The sequence below is a fragment of the Anolis sagrei genome, chromosome 1 (assembly GCF_037176765.1).
Source record: "Anolis sagrei isolate rAnoSag1 chromosome 1, rAnoSag1.mat, whole genome shotgun sequence".
NCBI classification, from domain to species: Eukaryota; Metazoa; Chordata; class Lepidosauria; order Squamata; family Dactyloidae; genus Anolis; species Anolis sagrei.
The window spans coordinates 61,138,534-61,160,494 of NC_090021.1; the positions used below are offsets into that span (position 1 = coordinate 61,138,534).

A 21,961-nucleotide genomic window follows, 5' to 3' on the forward strand; every position below is an offset into this window, starting at 1 on the left:
GTTTGAATTCAGGGAAGAGCACGGATAAGCTCCCTCTGTCAGCTCCAGCTCCCCATGTGGGGACATGAGAGAAGCCTCCCACAAAGATGGTAAATCATCTAAACATCCGTACATCCCCTGGGCAACATCCTTGCAGACAGCCAATTCTCTCATACTAGACGCGACTTGCAGCTTCTATGGTTTCTTCCAACTCTGCTTCCACTGCAGCGGGGGCACGAGCGGTCACGTGGTGCGGGGCCCACTCCCTCCCCGCAGCCCCGCCCCTTTCCAGCAGGGGGGGCGGGGGCAGGAGGAGGAACGCACTTCGGGTTTCAAAACCGGCGCGCACGTGCGTTTTGTTTTGGTGAGAGGGAGAAAGAGCCGTTGGCGGCCCGGCGCGCCTGCGCACCAAGGGAGGCCTGGGGCGGGGCCAAGCGCGAGGAGCTCCGTGCGCAGGCGTAGAGCGGCCCCTTCACGCGCTGCTGCTGGAGGCGCTCTTGGGCTCCTCCTTGCCAAGCTCCCTCCCTCTCTCCCTCCCTCCCTCCCTCCCCTCGCGCTCGGAGCGGGAGGCTTCTCGGGGTGCCCTGGGGCCGCGGCTGAGGCGCCCGAAGGCCCTGCGAACCCCAGCGGCCTCCTCCTCGCGCCCAAGATGTCGCAGACAGCCATGTCCGAGACTTACGGTAGGGAAGGGGAGAGAGGAGAGGAGGGGCTGGCCTTGGCCTCTTCTGAGGGAGGGAAGCAGGGCTGGCGAATGAATGTCTATCCCTCTCAGTGGCCCAGGAGCCCAGTCCTTTCTCTCTTCGCCAATAGTGACCAACCTTTCCCACATCCCTGGACCTGTGGTGGGAATAGGTACCTTTACCTTACAAAGGCCATGACACATCTTTCGCCCTCACGCAAAACAGCATGAAAGCCACAACAGAGCGAGGCCCTTCATGGTGACCTAAAACGCACCAAACGGCTTCGTTGGCTGAGGGGGGAAAGGAGAGGGCCTGAGGCTGTTAGGAATGGTGGGAGTTGAAGTCCAAAACACCCGGAGGGCCCACGTTTGCCCAGGCCTGCTCCAACCCAACTGAACATCATCTGGTACAAAATGCAGGCCCGTGGGCCCATCAACACTGTGGTGGAGGCTCCTCCTTTTGAGGCTTTTAAGCAAAGGCTGGATGGCCATCTGTCGGGAATGCTTTGAATGCAATTTTCCTACTTCTTGGCAAGGGGTTGGACTGGATGATCCATGAGATCTCATCCAATTAAATGATTCTTTATGTAATCCAGATTATGAGTTCCCACCTGTCAGCTCCAGCTTCCCATGTGGGGACATGAGAGAAGCCTCCCACAGGATAATAACACATCCAGGCATCCTCAGGGCACCAGAAGCGACTTGCGGTTTCTCAGGTCGCTTCTGACATGATTTTAAAAAACTGGATCATATGGCAGTGTAGACTGATATAATCCAGTTTTTTAAAATCATGTCAGAAGCGACCTGAGAAACCACAAGTCACTTCTGGTGCCCAGAGGATGCCTGGATGTGTTATTATCCTGTGGGAGGCTTCTCTCATGTCCCCACATGGGAAGCTGGAGCTGACAGGCAGGAACCCATCCCATCTCGCAGTTTAACCCATTGCTCCACCAAGGCTCCACTATATAATCCAGTTCAAAGCAGGTAATCTGGAAGTTTCATGACAGTGATGAGGCCCATGATTCAATACCAGGCATGGGAAAACATTGGCCCTCCAGGTGTTTTGGACTTCAACTCACACAATTCCTAACAACCAGTAGGAGTTGGGAGTCCAAAACATCTGGAGGGCTGAAGTTTGCCCATGCCTGAAACACCATCACTTTTCAATACTTTATAAACAATCTTGCCAATGGAGCCACTAAAAGTCTGCATGAGGTATTTTGTGTGTTATGGTTGGCCAATAAGAGTATTGCACTTTTGTTGATTTTGTTTTATTTTACTGCAAATCCACATTCTCAACAAAAAAGAGGGTGCATGATGTGTCGTGCAAGATTGCTTCCTCCTAAGAGGACCTTGCATATTGCTCCCTGTTCTTTTCCATATCTTTATTTCTGTGCTCTTTTTTAAGGGCTGCTTTTTTCCCCCTACTGGACCAGGAGTGGGAAAAGAGCAAGTAGGAGTGATGTGCATTGGGTTGTTGCTTGAAGAAGGAGTACATGAGAATTGCTTTTCCTGTGAAGCACAGAGCCCTTAAGGCAGGGGTCCTCAAACTTTTTTAACAGAGGGCCAGGTCACAGTTCCTCACACTATTGGAGGGCCGGATTATGATTTGAAAAAAAACCCAACATGAATTCCTATGCACACTGCACATATCTTATTTGTAGTGCAAAAAAAAAAAAACCTCACTTAAAACAATACAATAATTAAAATTAAGAACAATTTTAACAAATATAAACCTATTAGTACTTTAATGGGAAGTGTGGGCCTGCTTTTGCCTAATGAGATAGTATTGTTATTGTTGTTATTGTGTGCTTTCAAGTCGTTTCAGATTTAGGTTGACCCTGAGCGAGGGCCGGGTAGATGACCTTGGAGGGCCGTATCTGGCCCCCTGGCCTTAGTTTGAGGACCCCTGCCTTAAGGGCTTGTGTATCTGTGTATACATTCAGTTCACCTGCTAACTTACGGTGAACCCATCAAATTCATAGGGCTTTCTTTGGGGCAAGGAGTGCTCAGAAGTGGTTTTGCCAGTCCCTTTTTCTGAAATAACAGATAACAGTGCCAGAGTTTTGATGCCAGTCTCCCATCCAAGTACTATCCAAGCTGATCCTGCTTAGCTTCCAAGATCAGATAGACTAGTGCTTTTAGATTAGTTGGGTCCTATGGCATCCTTCATTAAATCAAGCTTATCAGTAATGTGGTCTTTCTCTTTCCCTACTTAGCTTCGAAGATCTCACAGGACAACGTGCCTTTAGTTTATGTAGATCCTTAAAGGACTGCATAATACATATTATTTCAGAAGTTTTTATATCATCCATACATGGTGGGCCAGACCCATAATAAATCTCAGTATTTCTCATCCTTGTTTTCTGGTTCAAGAATACTTTCAAAACAAATATGAGGGAAGGGAGCTTAGTAGTTGTTTATTCATTCAGTCACTTCTGATTCTTCATGACCTCGTAGACCAGCCCAGCTCCCTGTCAGCCGTTGCCACCCCCAGTTTCTTCAAGGTCAAGCCAGTCACTACAAGGATAACATCCATCCATCTTGCCCTTGATCTTCCTTTTTCCTTCCATTTTCTTTAGCATCTTCCCCAAGCTTTCCTGACTTTTCATTATGTGGCCAGAGTACTTCATCTTTGCCTCTAATATTCTTCCCTCCAGTGAGCAGTTGGGCATTATTTCCTGGAGTATGGACTGGTTTGATCTTCTTACAGTCCAAGGCACCACATATGTTATACCACATATGTATAGTATAGTGATAGTGCTGCTACTACAATCTATATCAGACTAGCAAGTGATCCATAATGTCAGAGAGTGTAGAGGCGAATGGTTGCAGCTGTTAAAAAGGTAACTGGCTCTTCTTTGTGGGAAGCTATACTTGAGATGGGAATTTCCTCTTTGTGGGCTTGGAGGTGTGGGCATTTTGAGAAACAAGTGTTACTATCTGCTTGTTTCAGAGTTTAAAAAGATAATATTTAATGAAAAATGTTGGATGTGTATAAGTAGTGTTTCTTCAAAGGGTTAATATTACTGGAAGTGCCCAGTATCTTTATATTTCTAACTATTTACATTACCAAATTGTTAATAGTTCTAATTTTCTTCTTGGTACACAGCATTATCAACTTTCACTTTTTCAGGAATCTCTTGCTAAAAACAATGATACTTTGCATCTGTTAAATGGTTTAGAAAATCTTTCCACTTATTATTTCTAAACCAAGTTAACTGTTTTGCATAAATTGGGTCTGAAGAACTAAAAAAGTGCCTGTATGCTGTACAGTCAAAGGAATAGAGATCCCCTTATTACTGTTTAAATAGTTTAATTTTATAATCCCCTCTATTTCATACTCATTGTAGAAAACTGACAGCAACCCCATTGTAGACAACAGACAGTTGTTTTTTTATTAATTCTATTTCGTCTGTTTTTTGGAGGGAGAACCCACTAGTGAAGTAACATTATTTAGTGAATTAATGTTAATGCTAAATTATTGCATTACTAGCATCATTTTATAGTAAAGTTTTACAACAGGCATCTTATAACATTCATCTCTGTGTTGCTAGGTTCCGTCTTCCAGACAAGTTTCCTAATGTTTCCAGACTGGCTGTGATAATAGTTCTGTTTGGTGGTCTGAGCTGCGTTTTCCTTTTTTAGTTATTCCTAGTAACAACTAGCTTCTCTAGGGTGAGAAACCAGACAGCTCAACAGAATCTTGCAGCTCAAGGGTTCTTTGTTGGTAGGGAAGAAAGAGAATACATCTTATAATGAAGTGCCTTTCAAAGCTTTGTTTTTGTTTGTTTTCTTCTGTAAAAAAGAAGCTGGGAGCAAAGTTGAATCATTTAAACAGCTGAAGAAATAACAGGCGTAAGAATTCCTTTCGCTTCACTATCCAAACAGTAAAATATATAAATCACTTTTCCCACAGTGATTTTGAACATAAGGACTACTTTGAAGCCACTGTAAAATTCATGTGAATTTGTGGCACATTGTAACACATGATATTTTTCTATTTTGTAAAGTTCTGTGTTGGCAGAATATGCAAGGAGACTGATATAATTGCCCTGCACTCAAATAAGATAGTCTTGTTTACAAACATGTCCATTATTTCAGCAACTTTCAGACATGAATAATTGACAGGTTTGTAAACTATATGTACTTCCCTTGGTAGGGGGATAGTATCTCAGTCATATGGCTGCAGCAGAATAGACATGCTATATCCTTAGGAATATTTTAGGTTCAGTATGTAATTCTTCAAGGAAAATAGATTTTTATAACACAGTCTGGCCTTCTGTATTAATTTTAGTACATCTAGTTCTTGTAACCAAAAAACAAATTGCTATTAAAATTGAGAAGTTTTGGAATTGAAGGATTTTACTACTTATGGAGTGAAAAATTGTCATATCCAAAAGATTGCAACCTCTGGTGTGGGGGGACGAGGGTACCAAATAGCAAATTCTATGTGCAGTTAGATCTACCACAGCACATTATTCTTCTATTCCTTACATTTATTATTATTGTTATTGTTATTATATTTATTTATACCCCACTTTATCTCCCCAAAGGGGACTCAAAGCGGCTTGACATAAAAGCATTAGCACATAATTTGAAAGATACAAATATACAAAAATTAAAACAGAATTAAATACAAACAGCAGTAAAAAATCAATTAAAATCCGTTCTCACCAACTGAGCTTGGGATGCAGGTGGAAATGAGAAAAGGACCTCTCGTGAAGATCTCAGGGCTCAGGCAGGTTCATAAAAGGGGATGCAGTTGGCCAAATAACATGGACCTGAACCATCAATGGCTCTAAAGGTCATAACCAGCAGTTTGAATTGTACCTGGTAGCTAACTGGCAGCCAGTGGAGCTGCTGCAACGAGGGTTGTTCCTGTAGCCAGCCCCAGTGAGCAATCAGGCTGCAGTTCTTTGGACCAGCTGAAATTTCTGAGCACTCTTCAGAGACAGCCCCCCAGTACCATGACATGCCTTGGTGATTACTAGTGGATGCTTGTCCTGCTTCCACGTTTTCTGGCGTTCTAGATCTGCCAGGGATTTTCGTTTCAGTGTGGATCTACTTGCTCGAAGATTAGAAATCCATACCAAAATCAGTTTCCAGTCTGGTACAGATGCATTTTGACCGAGCACGAAGCATGTATGTAACACTCTCTGTGTCGTTATCACAGACAGTTGTTCCTGTAATACGCTTGAACAACAAAGCTTTGATGTTCACTGGTCCAATTAATGATGGGTACTGAAAATGTCAGGACCTAACCTACTGAATTAGACCTACCCTACCTCTTTACCCATCAGAATATGGGAGATCTTTTTGTTCCATCCTGTATATATAAAGTAGGCCCCCTATGTGATAAGGTAGTCAACTATTCATGAAAGGATAGGTGGTGTAAAGTCTGCAGATCAGGAAGCTTCACTCAGACATCTATGGACACAGACCATACATTTGGAATGAAGAAAATGTGAACTTCTAGATTTTGGACTGCAGTTCCTTTCATTTCTAGTTACCAAGCATCTTGTAAAGGATGATGGGAATTGTAATTCAGGAAATTTTAGAATGCTGTTAGACTATACAAATATCTCTTCCTGGAATGATTTTGGAATTAAGAATTTTTATTCTTTGACAAGGTACTTCCCCCTATGTTTTATGTTTAATTCCTGGCAAACCTAAAATAGTAAAATCACCAAATGTGATAATCCGTGTTATTTTTACTTTTCTTGGAATGACAATGATCTTGTATCTTATATGTATGTATTGTGGAGAAAACCTATTTGATCCTTTGTTTCCTTTAAAAATAATGTCTTGTGAAGAACACATCTTCAAACTAAAAAGTTTGTGTGCTGCTGCCCTAAAATAGTACAAATACTATTAGTATACTCATGCTTCTTGGCAGAGGGTTGGACTGGATGGTCCATGAGGTTTCTTCCAACTCTGATTCTATAATACTTGATTGTTAAAATACTAAAAATTGGGCTAAAGAAGTTAAAATTTCTAAATGCTGCATTTTATATTAGACGCCTACTTGCGTGACCGCATTTCTGTGTACAAACCCACACGATCTCTACGTTCATCTGGGGAGGCCCTGCTCTCGCTCCCACCTCCCTCACAGGTGTGATTAGTGGGGACGAGGGAGAGGTCCTTCTCCATGGTTGCCCCTCGACTCTGGAACTCCCTCCCCAAGGATATCATCAAGCCCCCACATTGGCAGTCTTTAGGAGGAGTCTGAAAACGTGGCTGTTCCAGTGTGCCTTCCCTGGATAAAGGAAACAATCCCCTGCAAATACTCTGAGAAGCACATTAATTACCTGTTGGGTTGCTCTTTACTTTTGATTTAAAACCCTCCAAATAGAGACATCCTCTGTTCATGTCCATCATTTATTTTTAAAGTTTTAACTATTACATTTGGCCCAGCCATAGGTTTTTAAATTCTTGTGTTTATTTTCTACTTGTGAGTCATATTAATTGTATTGTTTATTTTGTTTATTGCTTGTTATTTTATTACTCCTTGTTGTTTTTGATGTGTTGTTAGGCATGGCCTCATGTAAGCCGCTCCGAGTCTCTTGGGGAGATAGTGGCGGGGTATAAATAAAGATTTATTTATTATTTATGTATGTGTTGAATATACAAAAACACGTTTATCTACTTTTGTTCTTGTTTTCAGATTTCCTGTTTAAGTTTTTGGTAATTGGAAATGCTGGAACAGGCAAATCTTGTTTGCTTCATCAGTTTATTGAAAAGAAATGTAAGTACAATCTAAGAGCTACTTTTCTTCAAGAGAAGTATGGTTCAAACTGATCTTTAACAAAAACCATGGCTAGCAGCAGTTTTGACTCTGTATAACCTAAATTTTCTCTTAAATAATTTGCAAATGAATAAGAATTCATGTTCTGAGGCCCTTTAAATGTTTAATCATCACGTTCAAGCATGGATTTGTCAGTCTGTACATACGATCAGAGTAGTAATACATTAGAGTAACTACAGATCTACTACACAATATCCCAGAGTACTTGTAAGATATCAGTACAAACACAAAACAATCTATGCGTAATGTCAAAGTGTATTATCAAGAAAACATAAAATATTCTATTTACCAAAATCCCCAGTACAAAGCTCAATTCAGTGGTACACAGAAATCAAAAGGAGCAACCGCTCTCAAACATAACAGTTCTGGGTTTGGATAGGGATTCCACTGTGTATAGGCTTCAGGGATATATTCAATGCAAAAAGTCATATAAACAAAGTCAGTATAGAGTCATGAGGCTATATGTAAGCTGAAGACAATAATGGATATGAAGCGTCACTCTCAAAACAATCTTCATGGAAAAGATCCAACTCAAGTCCAGTGAAAAATGGAGCACTGCTTCTCAAATTAAGTCTTCAAAGAAAAGTCCCAATGGCATTCAACAGGGGTGCCCGGGTATTTTTGTACCCTGTTTCGGGGAAAGCAATCCCCTTCCTCAGGAGTTGATAAATTCAGCAACTCTAGACTCTTATCTATAACAAAACATAACATCACATAGAGTAACAAGTATTTTCCAGCACAATTACAGCAGTGAAAATAATGGATACATCAAACATATAACATATACTCACATCATGCCAAGTAGCTAATACAAAAAGTGACTCTGCTAGGAGTAAATTCACACTGCGAGTAGTTCTGAAGGGTCATTCACAGGTTTATAAAGAGTAATCAGAAACTTAAAGGAAACAGCTAGAATTAAGTGACTCGTTAAGTCCTTGAGGGGAAAGGGTTTTCAACTTAAAGATCCAGAACATTTCCCTTTGGGATAATAGTTCTTCCAAATTCATATGGGGTTTTGGTGTGATGCATTCCAGAGCACAAAATTTGAGAGAATTGGATGAATGTTTGTATTGTGTAAAGTGTGAATATAGGAGGGACTCCATAGATAAACATTTAATTCTAGATTTATGTTCAGAAATTCTAATTCTCAGAGGTCTTGTTGTTTTTCCAATATACCATAAACCACAGTCACATGTTATCTACCTTCTAACATGTGACTGTGGTTTATGGTATATTGGAAAAACAACAAGACCTCTGAGAATTAGAATTTCTGAACATAAATCTAGAATTAAATGTTTATCTATGGAGTCCCTCCTATATTCACACTTTACACAATACAAACATTCATCCAATTCAATTGTCTTCAGCTTACATATAGCCTCATGACTCTATACTGACTTTGTTTATATGACTTTTTGCATTGAATATATCCCTGAAGCCTATACACAGTGGAATCCCTATCCAAACCCAGAACTGTTATGTTTGAGAGCGGTTGCTCCTTTTGATTTCTGTGTACCACTGAATTGAGCTTTGTACTGGGGATTTTGGTAAATAGAATATTTTATGTTTTCTTGATAATACACTTTGACATTACGCATAGATTGTTTTGTGTTTGTACTGATAACTACAGATCTACACACTTCATCAGTTTCTTAATAAAATAGCAATGTTTGGTTCTAATTGTAATACAAACAGGTTAACTGGGAGTTTAAACATGGATATAGCATGTGTTGAGCCAAGAGGATGTGGATGGCAGAAAAGGGGAATATACTGCTGTCACAATATTAATACATGACATAGTACTTGTGCATAATCCTTATTGCAAAATTGGTCAGAAATACGGCAAGGTATGTAATGGGTTGAAAATGTATAATGAGTTCCATTTACATATGTTGACAGTTTAGAAGATATACCGAATTATACTTATGTATTTGATGTGTTCCAGTACGTTTAAATTTATGTTACCTGAAGTGAGCAAACAAATTCACTTTTTGACTCTAATAACAATATGAATACTGAATACTGAATGTATTTGTACTTCTAATATACAGAAGTATTCTGTGTGTTTTAGTTATATTTGAATATTTAATCCTGGACTTTTTATTCTAGTTAAGGACGACTCAAATCATACCATAGGAGTTGAGTTTGGCTCAAAAATCATAAATGTAGGGGGCAAATACGTAAAACTACAGATATGGGATACAGCTGGACAAGAACGTTTCAGGTATAGTTTTATTTGATTTACATTTAACAGCATGTGGTGGTTTGTCTGGATACATTGGGTTAAATTTTGGTCGTGTCAGGAGCAACCGCTCTTGTTGTGAGAGAATTGACCGTCTGCAAGGACGTTGCCCAGGGGACGCCTGGATGATTTTTGATGTTAAATAAAGCAGCACACATCGGAGTTTGGTGTGATTTGTGGGAAGAGTCTGTAAGCCATATTGAAAAAGCCTTAAGCTTTAAAATGGATTTAAAATATCCTATATGAAGGGCATTTCCCATAATAACTGCTTCTAGTTATTGTGTGACATCCAAGTGTGTTGCAAACCTAGTTGGAAGAAATTAGTTTACAATTATTTCTTTAAACTTTATAGCTACTCAATTTTGGCCTCATTGTGTTATGTAGTCTTATCAAATCAGCACAGTAAATTTGGTGTTTGTAATTTTATCCTGGTGTAGTACTCAACTTTCTGCCATATTTCAGTGATGTCAACTTTGATTTGTAGGTCTGTAACACGAAGCTATTACAGAGGTGCTGCAGGTGCCTTGCTTGTTTATGATATTACCAGGTAAAACGATATTGACAGCATTGTATTCTCAAGTATGGAGATATGTCTTCTGTTCTTCCTGAGGGTGGACATGTTATCTTTTGCAACTACTGAGAGGCCAGATTCAGCCTTTATAGCCTTTTCCCTCCTCTCTGAGTTAACATAACAAACCTACCATATTTTCTCAAGTCCAGTGCACCATCGAATCTAATGTGCACCCCAGTTTTCAAAACCCTAAAACCCCAAAATATTTGCTGGTGAATAATGTGCAGGGACAAAAAGTGCATGCTTTGTTATTTGGCCAAAAAAGTGTATGTTACAATTATGTCTGCTTAGAATTCTTTCTTTAAAAGCTGAAATAGTAGGACACCAAATCTTCCAGCAATTGAAAGGAAAACCAGAGAAACAGGAAACCTTTCCCTCAAGGAGCCTCTACTGTTTATCATGCCTCAGCTTCCTTGGGTGAAGCTGTGCTGTAGAATAAAAGAATGTTGGTTGCTCACTTAACTACAACTCCCAGGAATACATAGTACTGAGCCATGGCAATTAAAAGTGGCTTCAAACTGCAGTAATTCTGCAGTAAAGATGCATCATAGGAGAGCTATGCTGGAAACCTAAACTTTAGCCTGCAAATCTACTTAGAGCTGCAAACGGGAACCACCAGCAAATCTCATGGAAAATTCCCCAGACTTCCTGGAAGTAATTATGGGGAATAAGTATTCCAAAGACATTCTGCTTACCCTTCATTTTCCCGCCCCCCTGGCTTGCTTGCCTGCTCAAGCCCTGACCCCAGCCCCCCCCCCCCCCCCCAATGGTGGACACTTGGTTTCTAAAAAGTTTACCATTGCTGTCCTAGATGATGTATAAATCATATTTTCTTTATTTCCAAGCTTATATTTCATGTTAACAACAAATACAATTGGTACACATAAACAAAATAGTTCATGATTCTAGAGTTTTCTCAATCATATCTGGATATAAAAAATACCGAAACTGTGATATTTTCACCAGTAAAGATAATGAATTTTGTACTTATAAAGAGGATGAAGATTGCCTTGGAACCATGCATCACTTGCTTCTGAAAATTCATCATTGTCAATATGTTGGATCACCAGTGATTTCTTCCCAGAAGCTTCCTGTGCTCTTAGATGTCAGTTTCATTAGAAAAGTGGTCATGGAATCTATGTTTCAGAACAAGCTCCTCCTCTTTCCATCCATAACTGATCTTGAAAGGAGATCCTCAATGCACCTTAAATAAAATTTTAATCTGCAAATAAATACCAACATAATTTCCTGAATAATTTGCTCCCTTGTCTCAGGAGGTGGTTTTTCTTGAACTTACCTTTAGCAAGTGCACTAAACCAAGTCCAAATGTTAAACTAGTACTAGATAGCTCAGGTACAGTGGCTAGAATTTGGGGACCTTCCATGGGTGCCAAAATCTATCGATGCTCAAGTCCCATTATATACAGTGGCATAGTAAAAAAGTGTGCCTTATTAAAATGTATATGTACATTAAAAGATTTTTCAAGTTGTGAATGGTTGCATCCAAGGATACAGAATTGGTGTATATGGAGTGCTAATTGTATTGTCTCATTGTCGTCTACAAAACTGTTATGCCTCCTCAGCCAATTTCCCTAATTGTGCATTAGCTCTTTTTTAGGTTTTACTTACTGGCAGAAGAAAGCACAACATGTTTTTCTATAGTTGTGTTGATCTGTCGAACTGTGCTTGAATTTATATTGCAGAATTTCATGCTGTTAGCTATAGTCACAGAACTAGTATAATGTATATCTCTGTTTGGAGGCAAGATGTCATTAATGTAACAATACATTTTTTGTAATTCAGTCGAGAAACCTACAATGCTCTTACTAATTGGCTGACTGATGCAAGAATGCTGGCAAGTCAAAATATTGTAATAATACTGTGTGGGAATAAAAAAGATCTTGATGGAGATCGGGAAGTCACTTTCTTGGAAGCATCTAGGTTTGCTCAAGAAAATGGTGAGTATTTTTCATGCTATCTTATCTTTAGGTTTGCCTTTAGTTGGGCTTCCTGAATGTTGTACCCTCCAGATGACTGGTAACCACATTCCAGATGGGACCCTATTGGTCTCATTATCCATCGGCTTTTTCCCAGTTCTTTCTCCCCTTCCCTTCTCCCTCTAGGCATGAATTATAGGGATTCCTGGAAATGTATTGGGCAGATAATGCAGCTTGAACCATCATGGAAATTCTCCCTGAGCTAGTTGCAATGTATAGACTATATTACCAATACCTATCCTAAGCTGTGGGTTGCATATTTGATTAAATAAAGGGGTGGACTGAATTATCATCTGTAAAAATATTCAGTATGTTATAGAGGATTGAGAAGGAAGCTTAAGAAATCTTTCAGCAAAGTTTTCTTAATTCTGCCTGTTCTCAGATTCTTCGGTGCCACTTTTAAAAAAAAACAAACAAGTGGTTTGGAAACTGCAGACATCAGATATTATTACAAGATGACTCTGCAAAACCAAATCAGCTCAAGGGCAGAGTCAGTCAATCAGTCAGTCTATATCTATATCTATATATATTATGGTCATCTCTTTCATAGAGACTTCTATGCTCTATCTTGGAAAGCTTTTTCTGACTTTTTTCTGGTTACAGTTGTTTTTCTGTTTTGTTTAATTTTACCCGTGTTCTTCCTTTTCTACTAACAAGTACCATTCAGACAAGTGAATTAGATACAAAAAGGGATATTCCTTGCATTTGTTTGGTTGATTTATGTGTTACATTCCAATTGTTGTTTTTAAGAGTGGTTTGTTTGTTCTTTTATTAAACTGTCAACTCCCTAAGATTATTAAATTATTTCCCAAAAAAATCTATCCATATATTTTATTGGTATTCATTAGAAGGTCTATTTTTTAAAAAAATGTAAAACGTATTGGCTTCAGTAAAAAAAATTCACAAGCAAAGACTACTTGGGTACTGAACCCTGCTGTCTACATCAGTCCCCTGAAAAAGTGTCCTGGTCCTTTGAGGTCTGTCGTGGAATGGACATATGGAAAAAATAAGTTGGTTATCTTGTGTGAGTAGTGTGTATTATTGCTTATATGTTAATGGTATTGCCAAGAAGTTGCTATATAGTTTGCAAGCAGTTCCCATTAAGTAAAATAGAGAAGATCAGAGTTGCTTGGCTTCAGAAGCACTGCTACATTAGCTGTACCTTGATCATTCTCCTGCTGTCATTTTGAATAATGATGATCTGCCTCCTTTGTCTTTTCTGTCTATTGCAGAGCTGATGTTCTTGGAAACAAGTGCATTGACAGGGGAAAATGTTGAAGAGGCCTTTGTACAGTGTGCAAGAAAAATACTTAATAAAATTGAGTCAGGTACTTAATCACAATTGCACGCTTGAGTAACTTGAGTTAAGCTAATAATAATACCAGATACAGTAGAATATGTGGAATGATGAAGCAGTCCTAGACTAAATGTGTTTTTCCCCATTGCCATAAAATTGCATCAAATTATCAATTTCACCTAAGAGTGTCTTATCAAATATAATAAAATAAGTTCATCCAAACACAAAGGAATCCACTAAAACATATAAGTAGAGCGATTTAGTAACATTTTATTTAATTAGCTGTTATCAGGATGTTTCCCTATTACATTGGTTTTTCATTGTAGATGTAGAAGATACAATGGAACAATGTAAAGCTTTGCATAAAAGAGACAAGAAAGTCTCAGAGAAAAGACAATCAGAAAAAAATAATTCTTAAAATCTTTGTATGCTACATTTCAAATAATGCTAAAAGGTAGGCAATTGCATACTGTTACATGACACTTAAGTATATACTACAGTGTGTGTGTTTAGCATCCTTTGTGGGTCTGCCAACTGCTCCTTTTTAGTATTATAGAAATACTAACATTAGGCATCTTTTAAAGGACTCTTTAACATAATATTCTAAACTTGAGTAAAATTGGAAGATATAGGCAGTAACACAGATGTCTTTAGCCTTTGGCTTGCATTATTACTCTTTATTTCTGCTTCATATATGTTTCAGCTGAGTGAGAAAGTATGTCACAGTAAGTTCTATCCAGGTTCCCCAACAATACTTAAATACAATGATACAGTCAGTTTAATTAAAGTTGTATGTTTTAGATGATACGGATCATTTATGTAACAGTACATTTTCTGTTTTTGTAGGAGAACTGGATCCAGAAAGGATGGGCTCAGGTATTCAGTATGGAGATGCTGCCTTGAGACAGCTGAGATCTCCACGAAGAGCACAAGCCCAGAGTGTTCAAGAATGTGGTTGTTAGAAGCAGAGAACAAATGAAGCATTCGCCTTAAGAAAAAGGGTGAGAAATAGAAATTTGTAGTTCCTTTTTCTGTTACCCGCCCCCCAAGAAAGAATTTCATACCCACTGACTGCATCCACAGATTCCCCCATTCACTACTTGACTAACAAACAGCCAGATCTACTTTCCTCTTTTTTTTAACCTCTCAGAAATAAGTTCTGTTGAATTCAGAAGGGAATATTACAAAATACAGGCAGTCACTGGGTTACAAACAAGATATGTTCTGTAGGTTTGTTCTTACGTTGGATTTGTATGTAAATTGGAACAGGTACATTTTTAAGCATAACTCCACACAATAAAATATCTTTCCTATTTTAAAGTTTTGGAAAGCATAGGGAAGGGTAAACACCCTGTAAAGTTTCTTTTGTTATAGTCCTGTTAAGAAGATTTCACCTCACTCTGTTCCTGTCACTTTTGAATTTTGAAAAATCTAGCTTGTGAAAAAGAAGGATTGGTGAGAAAGCTTAAGTTAAGCTTATTTCCCGTGATAATTCTTCCCTTCCTTGTGGTAGATTTCCTCTCACTTCCCATTGTTTCAGCCCCGTTTGTAACTAGGAGTCAGATGTTTGTAACTCTGGGGCTGCCTGTACACAAGCAAAGGATTTCTTAATGAGCCATATTATTATTTTTTCCCCAGCTGTCTTTGCAAATGAGGTTTCATTAAACAACTGCCATGGCTTCAAGGCTCTGCAATTTTAGAACTTCTTTTTGATTCAACCAAGGAGACTACGTATGGTATTTTTAAAAAAGAAAAAGTACTGTGGAATGGTTTCCAGAAATGTGCACTTGATATAACAAGACTGCCGAAAAGAAAATCTGATAATTCAGTGGACAATACTGAAATGCCTGTATGTAAATGTTTTCTGTTACATGTTTTTGTTATTTCTGTATTCTGTGTATATAAAATGTCACCATTAAATTTCCAAAGCATGATATACTGACATAATATTGCACTAACAGTTGTTTGTTTTTGTTTTTTTTAAAAAACTAAAATTTTAACTTTGATAGGCACTATCATGTTTTTGGTCTTTTTGTACAATGGCTTCTATTTATGAGTTGACATTGAAAGCTACTGGCATTGATTGTCAGTGTTTTATTTGCCACATTTTACAAGGCGCTTACATGATTTATTTTTTGAAAATGGTTAGACCAAGTTTATCTTGAGAAGATAGGTTTTTTTAAATTGAAACATAGCTGTCCTTTAACATATTTCAATCATTTTGTCAAGTATAGGCTACAAAATACACTTGTGAACTCTGAGAACTTACTGCTGTCGGATATTGCCTTGGGAAATTCTTATTCTCTAGATTGTATCTCAGACAGTGCGCTTTGGGTGGAAGATAATGCATTCTTGTTTGGCTGTTCTGTAGCTGTATTTGATGTTGTCAATCACTATTATGATTTTTTTTAAATTAAAACTTCTATATATAAGACTTCTTTCAGGTTATATACTCCTCTGAAAAAAGAAGCAACTTATGAAAACAAGCTCACATGCATTGAAGAGGACAGTTTCTAAATCTAATGAGTTTACAAAATGTGCTCAACTTTCCGTACTCTGTAATCTAGAAATACTATTCTTTAAATGATAGGTATTGTCTAGAAAATGGACTCAAACCTGCACACTCTTTCCATGCCACTGTGAAAGAAAAGCCACCCTCTGCTTCCAAGATATCTAATAAGGAAACTATGAATCATATAGATCCACCTGTAAATATGAAGTCCTGTTTTTGGTAAAGTAGTTATATGTGTGCAATAAAATGATCACTTACATTTATTTCTGTCATATTAAAAAAATCTGAAGGTGACCATTTGTAGTGTGAGTCAACTGATGGTCATAATATAGGTAAACATGGAACCTCGGAGCTGGAAGTGGTTATTTATGATTCCTGAGGTGCTGCTTTGGCACATTGATCTTGGTTGAAAACATCTTGTATATTTAAATTGCTGTATTGGTACAGGTTTTTGGCTGGTTCTATTTGGAAGGAGTATGAAATTTTATATGACTGTCAACTAAGAATTTCATCAGCCTAGGCCTAAAGTAGAGAAGATCATTCCTAGCTAGGATAAATTTAGCCATCACTAAGTATATAACTATCCAAAATGGAAACCGTGAATTTGATTATAATTTGTTTTTCTGAACAAAATTATTGTTCATCTCTATTTCTAAGGTTGTTTCCTTCCCTTTCGAATTAAAAAGGAAGATATACAGAAAAGGCAACAAATGAGTTGGTCATTATTTCTCAAAGAGTGCTATTTCTCAACCAATCATGTCATTAATGACAGTTGATTAGCGATCAATTAATTTGAAGTCACAAAAGTCTGAAAATGCAGACAAAATAACCAAATTTACTACAGAGAACAGAATTTCAGTAAAAGTTCTAGCAGTCATATGCCAAATTAAGTCGAATAACAAAAGCCAACCAGATGCTAAGAGTGGAATTTGGCAGCTTTCAAGACAAAAGTTGCACCAGTCTTATAGGAGATCTGTAGTTGAGACAGAATTACAGTAGGCCCAAACAACTTAATTTTCACTGGCAGAGGCACCTAGAGCAAAGAGACTCGTGGTTACCTGATCTTTTATAAAGGAGCAGGACATTCTTCAAAATGTTTTCTTGTTGTATTTCAGCAATTACACGTTAAGAGAGAAGTCATTTTTATCTTTCACAGTGTTGAAAGTTTAACATTGACATGATTGGAATGAACTGATTGAATAAGCTGCAAACAGGTTGTTCGTTAGAACGGAAAATGTACATTTGAGTGGTCTGAGATCAATGAAAACCTTCGTTGTAAATGGAAAATTCATTGCAAAATTAATATGGAATGCACTATAGTGTTGTAATTGATGCGTACGGGATTGGAGATTCCAATTTAAAGGAAAACAATGAAATCAAAGTGGCTAGCATGCAGTCTCTGTATTGGTGTTATTTGGTACACTGCATGGATGTATAAGGTATACAGCATAGATATTTTGTGATAAATAGGAATTAATTTCAGGGAATATTCTATGTGTGACATTTTTATAATGTCCTTTCTATTCCTACATCTACTCATATCAAAAACAATTCCAAAGACGCTTGGAGGGTAGGCATCCATCTAAGATTTGGCTCTAGCTAGCATTCTCAGTATAAGTGGAAAGCTTCATTGACTCTACTCCTCCCATCCCTCAGTTTTTAATAGTTATTTCACATAACTGTCTTTTAATTGAAGGAAATTTAAAGGGTGTTGTCATGTACTCTTAATTTAGAAGAAATTAGTAGCTTAGTATTATCAAGGGTACTACATTGCAGTTGTCCTAGAACATGCTGTTACTTTTACTTTTGTTCTGTAACACATTCTTCTCACCTTCTGTTACAATAGTACTTCCTATGTGAGGTGACATAGAGCAAAGAGTATGTTCTCTCTTAGTCTTAAAACATAGTGCGTACTGAGAAGCTAAAGTGCCATGCAATTCTACTAAGTAAATGAGGGTAGTGAAAGCAGAACAGATCAACATAGATTTCAAATGCTACTACACAGAAGCTAGCCTGCTTTTCTTTTTCTAGTACTCTGTTGGGCTGGAGAACTCAGGACATCTTGCCTTAATGCTTATGTAGATAGATTTTGGTTCTGTGCATTACTTCTGAGAGAATCCTGTTTCCTCTGTTTTTTCCCTCCTTTATTTTAGTGCAAAAGTAGCTCTTATTAGTCTTCCTCCCTCACAATTAAGAAATGGCTGTTTCCTAATTTTTACCCAAAAAACATTTTAACTGGTATTAAAAGACATTTTAAAAATTATGATTTTTTCCAAAAATGACATGCAATTGCCAGAATACTTTTGGTGTATTACACTAGATCAGTGGTTCTCAACCTGGGGTCCCCAGATGTTTTTGGCCTACAACTCCCAGAAATCCCAGCTAGTTTACCAGCTGTTAGGATTTCTGGGAGTTGTAGGCCAAAAACATCTGGGGACCCCAGGTTGAGAACCACTGCACTAGATAGTGGCAGCAGGAGAAAGAATGCTGTGAATATGAACCCTGCACAGTAGAGGAGGCATTCGAGAAACTGACTCTTAGGAACCAACAGATTTGACTGGCTTTCCTCATCATCAGTGTATACCCCTGGAAAAAAGACAGCCACTTACATACACAATTTTAGGAAACAGCCATCTAAGACTTCAGTCGTATACGGTGTATCTGAATGGAATGCCATCCTGATCACCGAGGCATTAATCCTTCTGTATACATGTATGTATTTCAACCTTTGGCTCTCCAATCTTTGGGGGGGGGGGGGGGTTTGGACTCACATCTCCCAGAATCCCCAAGTATTGGCTATGTGTATTGGGGCTTTTGATAGTTAAAAACCAAAACATTTGGAGAACTGTAGATCTTGTAGTATAAGGACAGGAAACCTTGCTTGTTACATCTACACACAATTCTTACATGTTCTCTGCAAGCTCATGTAAATGCAAGGATGGGAAGAACATGCATGGGAAATTTTGGTATGAGAATTGTTTGTGCCTGTCCCATTTGTTTCCCCTAAAATAGACTTCATAGAGCTTGGCTTGGGAGCTAGTTGAGGAAAGCCAGAAATGTAACATTTCCTGCAAATGCCTCCATTTCATTTTTGTAGGGGAAACATGGGATTGGGATCCCTATGCTTCCCTTGCAGGATATAATTCCATCCTCAGGGCTGTAAAATGGCAGCTGCAATCCAGCAAACTGTTGCTACATGCACTGTCAGTTTGGGTGTGACTCAAATGTGCTAGACTGCTGTCTTTGTTCAATACCCGAAGCTTGAAGCAGAATTATTGAGTCACAAGACAGTATGTATTTGTTTTTAGAGTTTAACTATTTCTAAAAATAAAAGTGTATTTATATAATATTCGAATTCATTAACACATTCAAAATGCATGGTTTCTTTACTGTAAAGTTTTTATTATGCTGCTTAATGTCACCTGAGGAATGTTATTGAAAGTAATGAAATAAAAGGTTTTCTGCAAATTTACTATATGTACGTTTCTTTTCAGCCATACAGCAAACCTGTGGAGCGTTTGGATAGTGGCTTATTTACTGATTAATCTGTCTTTTCCTGCAGTGACCCTTTCAGAAATAGCATCTTCTCTATGCAACACATACATTCATATTTTCTGAATGAAAGCTAAGCTGTCAGTCTTTTAAACCACATTTCTGTGTAAGACAGCCCCTTTGAACCTAAAACAGAAGAAACTGTTTGTCACACATAGTAAATCCATAAACTCAAATTGTACATTGCTGAATTAAAGTAATTTGGCACTTTGACTGTAATAAAGATAAGCACATGACTTCTGAGTGTGTGTATGCTGCAATTTAAGCCTTTAACTTTGAGGATATTAAAGGCTTTCCTGGTAGAGAATGTTTTACAAAAGCTATAGTCTCATTTAGGTTATTTCTGAATTGTAGTAGGTTTTCATTGTCTTACTGATTAATCTGTTTAGAATACATTGTCTCTTAATATGAAGATAAAATCTTTTTTTGTAAAAAAAATTATCTTGTTTCTATAAGAAAAAGGATGGTTAATGAGTGCTTTTTGCTGCAGCACACTTTGGCAAAGAAAAGCAAAAGTTTTCTAAGACTTCTTTGATATGGTCACTTCAAGGTAAAAATCATTTTGAGTTGTGAAAATATGACTCATGTGGACTGTGTTTTAATCATAGGTAATAAAGTCTTAGGGCAATATTATTTGCTTTGATCTGCCTTTTTAAGAAAGAAGCATTCCTCATCAACTAGTTTTTAATCTGCAATCTCTAGCCTAACTCCTTCCTTCCACTGTGTTGAAAGTCTCCTTTATGAAAACAGAAGAAAAATCAGCATTAATGTAAATCTGCTGTTAGAATCTGGTTTGCTGAATTGCACAACAGCATATATTCAAGGTAGATTACTTTGGGCTAGCTTGGTGTGTGGTGTTTACCAATTCTGAATTCAGATCTCTTCCATGTTACCTTAAGGTTGCAATCTTTATTGGCATTGATGCATGTTAACTCGGAAACGAAGTTTTGTTGAAACACTGACAGATCATTTAATAATCACTTTAAATGCTCGTATAAGCATATCTTGGTTTCCTCTAACTTAATTATACATCTAAGTCGACTGCTATGAAAGCTTATGCCACTGACTTTATTGTCTGTGTCTCTACGGTCATATACGGTCTCTTTACATAATAATAATCATCATCTTACATAATAAATGGGAAACTATTTTTTCCTGTTCTGAACATATAGGTAACTTCATTGCTTGTTTGTACAGTACATTATTATAGGAAAGTTCTCAGGCCTTGATATAGCTTCCGATAATTGAGTGCTTCTGCCTAAGCAATCAATATATATTTTAGTTGCAATTAGATCTGGGCTTTCAATTGATGTCTAAATATAATATAGCACAGAACATCAGTCATCAAACCACTTTTCTGAATATATATATATATATATATCAAAGTATTAGCTTTGATAGAAATGGAAAATTCCATTTCTATCCTGGGATTCTACAGAATGGAAAATTTAAAATGGTATTGAACATTTATAAGTGTATAGTGCAGACAAAACAATTTTAAAAGCAGACTTTTCAATGGAAAAATAAAGTGAGGGGAAAAAATCACAATATTTTCCACTGTTCTACTTAGCATAATATTCCTTATGGTGAGTTCTGTATAGATGTAATACCCATACTTTCCTATCAGTTATGTAGTTCTTTTGAATAAAGCTTTTATAACTTTAACTGCTGGCCTAGTTCCTTAAGTGTGATATCTCATGGTTCCTCCTAATGCACATTACCCTTGCTACAATACTCTGCTAGCAGTCCAGCAAAGTGGACTAGCAATCTCTAGAAAGGAATGTTAGGTCCCTCTAAATTCCAGGATCCAAATAGGTATGGCCATTACAATATCCAACTATGCAGGGTAGATTCACTCCTGGAATCAAGTGAGAAGTAGTGAGTGGCAAAGTTTCCCCTTGAGAGAATTTATCTAGTGCAGCAAGAACAAAAATATATTTTAATAAAATCCAATAAAATTTCTATAAACAGGAGTTGAAGTGACAAATGAAACTAAGAAAATGTAGTGATTTCCACTTTTATGTATAAACTAATAGTTGGCAGTGACTGACAGAAAGGGATCTGTAACTTGTACCTCGCTGAATGGTTGAAAAAAAAAGTATTCTAACAGAATGTTCACAAGGCTTTGGTGTTTTAAATATACCAATAACATTTCAATGACGGGTTGCGGTCTTTTTTTCTAATTAGTTCAGTTTTATTTTACGGACTGGTGATTGGGACATTCCAGTGCCCTAAACAAAATTGGATCCAATTTATAATTCTTAATCATTCCGCTTTGAAAATTCTCAAGAAAATTGCCACACTTTCCCCATACTAGTTTGAACT

The 21,961-nt window shown here is 37.7% G+C and overlaps 1 protein-coding gene across 1 annotated transcript; it reads left to right on the top strand.

Annotated features, from left to right (window-relative positions):
• Positions 1 to 423: 423 nt before the first annotated feature.
• Positions 424 to 19,556, top strand: RAB4A (RAB4A, member RAS oncogene family). Its single transcript, XM_060753812.2, has 8 exons — positions 424 to 659; positions 7,326 to 7,406; positions 9,576 to 9,690; positions 10,193 to 10,255; positions 12,082 to 12,236; positions 13,508 to 13,603; positions 14,419 to 14,573; positions 15,211 to 19,556. Exons 1-7 carry the CDS (start codon positions 629 to 631, stop codon positions 14,532 to 14,534), a joined length of 657 nt encoding a protein of 218 aa, XP_060609795.1. The 5' UTR covers positions 424 to 628; the 3' UTR covers positions 14,535 to 14,573; positions 15,211 to 19,556.
• The last annotated feature ends 2,405 nt before the right edge of the window (positions 19,557 to 21,961 follow it).

Bases quoted from the DNA above. Each gene is read 5' to 3' on its own strand.
- RAB4A (XM_060753812.2), top strand. From the start codon at position 629: ATGTCGCAGACAGCCATGTCCGAGACTTACG. The intron at 660-7,325 runs GTAGGGAAGGGG...TCTTGTTTTCAG, and splicing joins AGCCATGTCCGAGACTTACG to ATTTCCTGTTTAAGTTTTTG. The intron at 7,407-9,575 runs GTAAGTACAATC...TTTTTATTCTAG, and splicing joins TCAGTTTATTGAAAAGAAAT to TTAAGGACGACTCAAATCAT.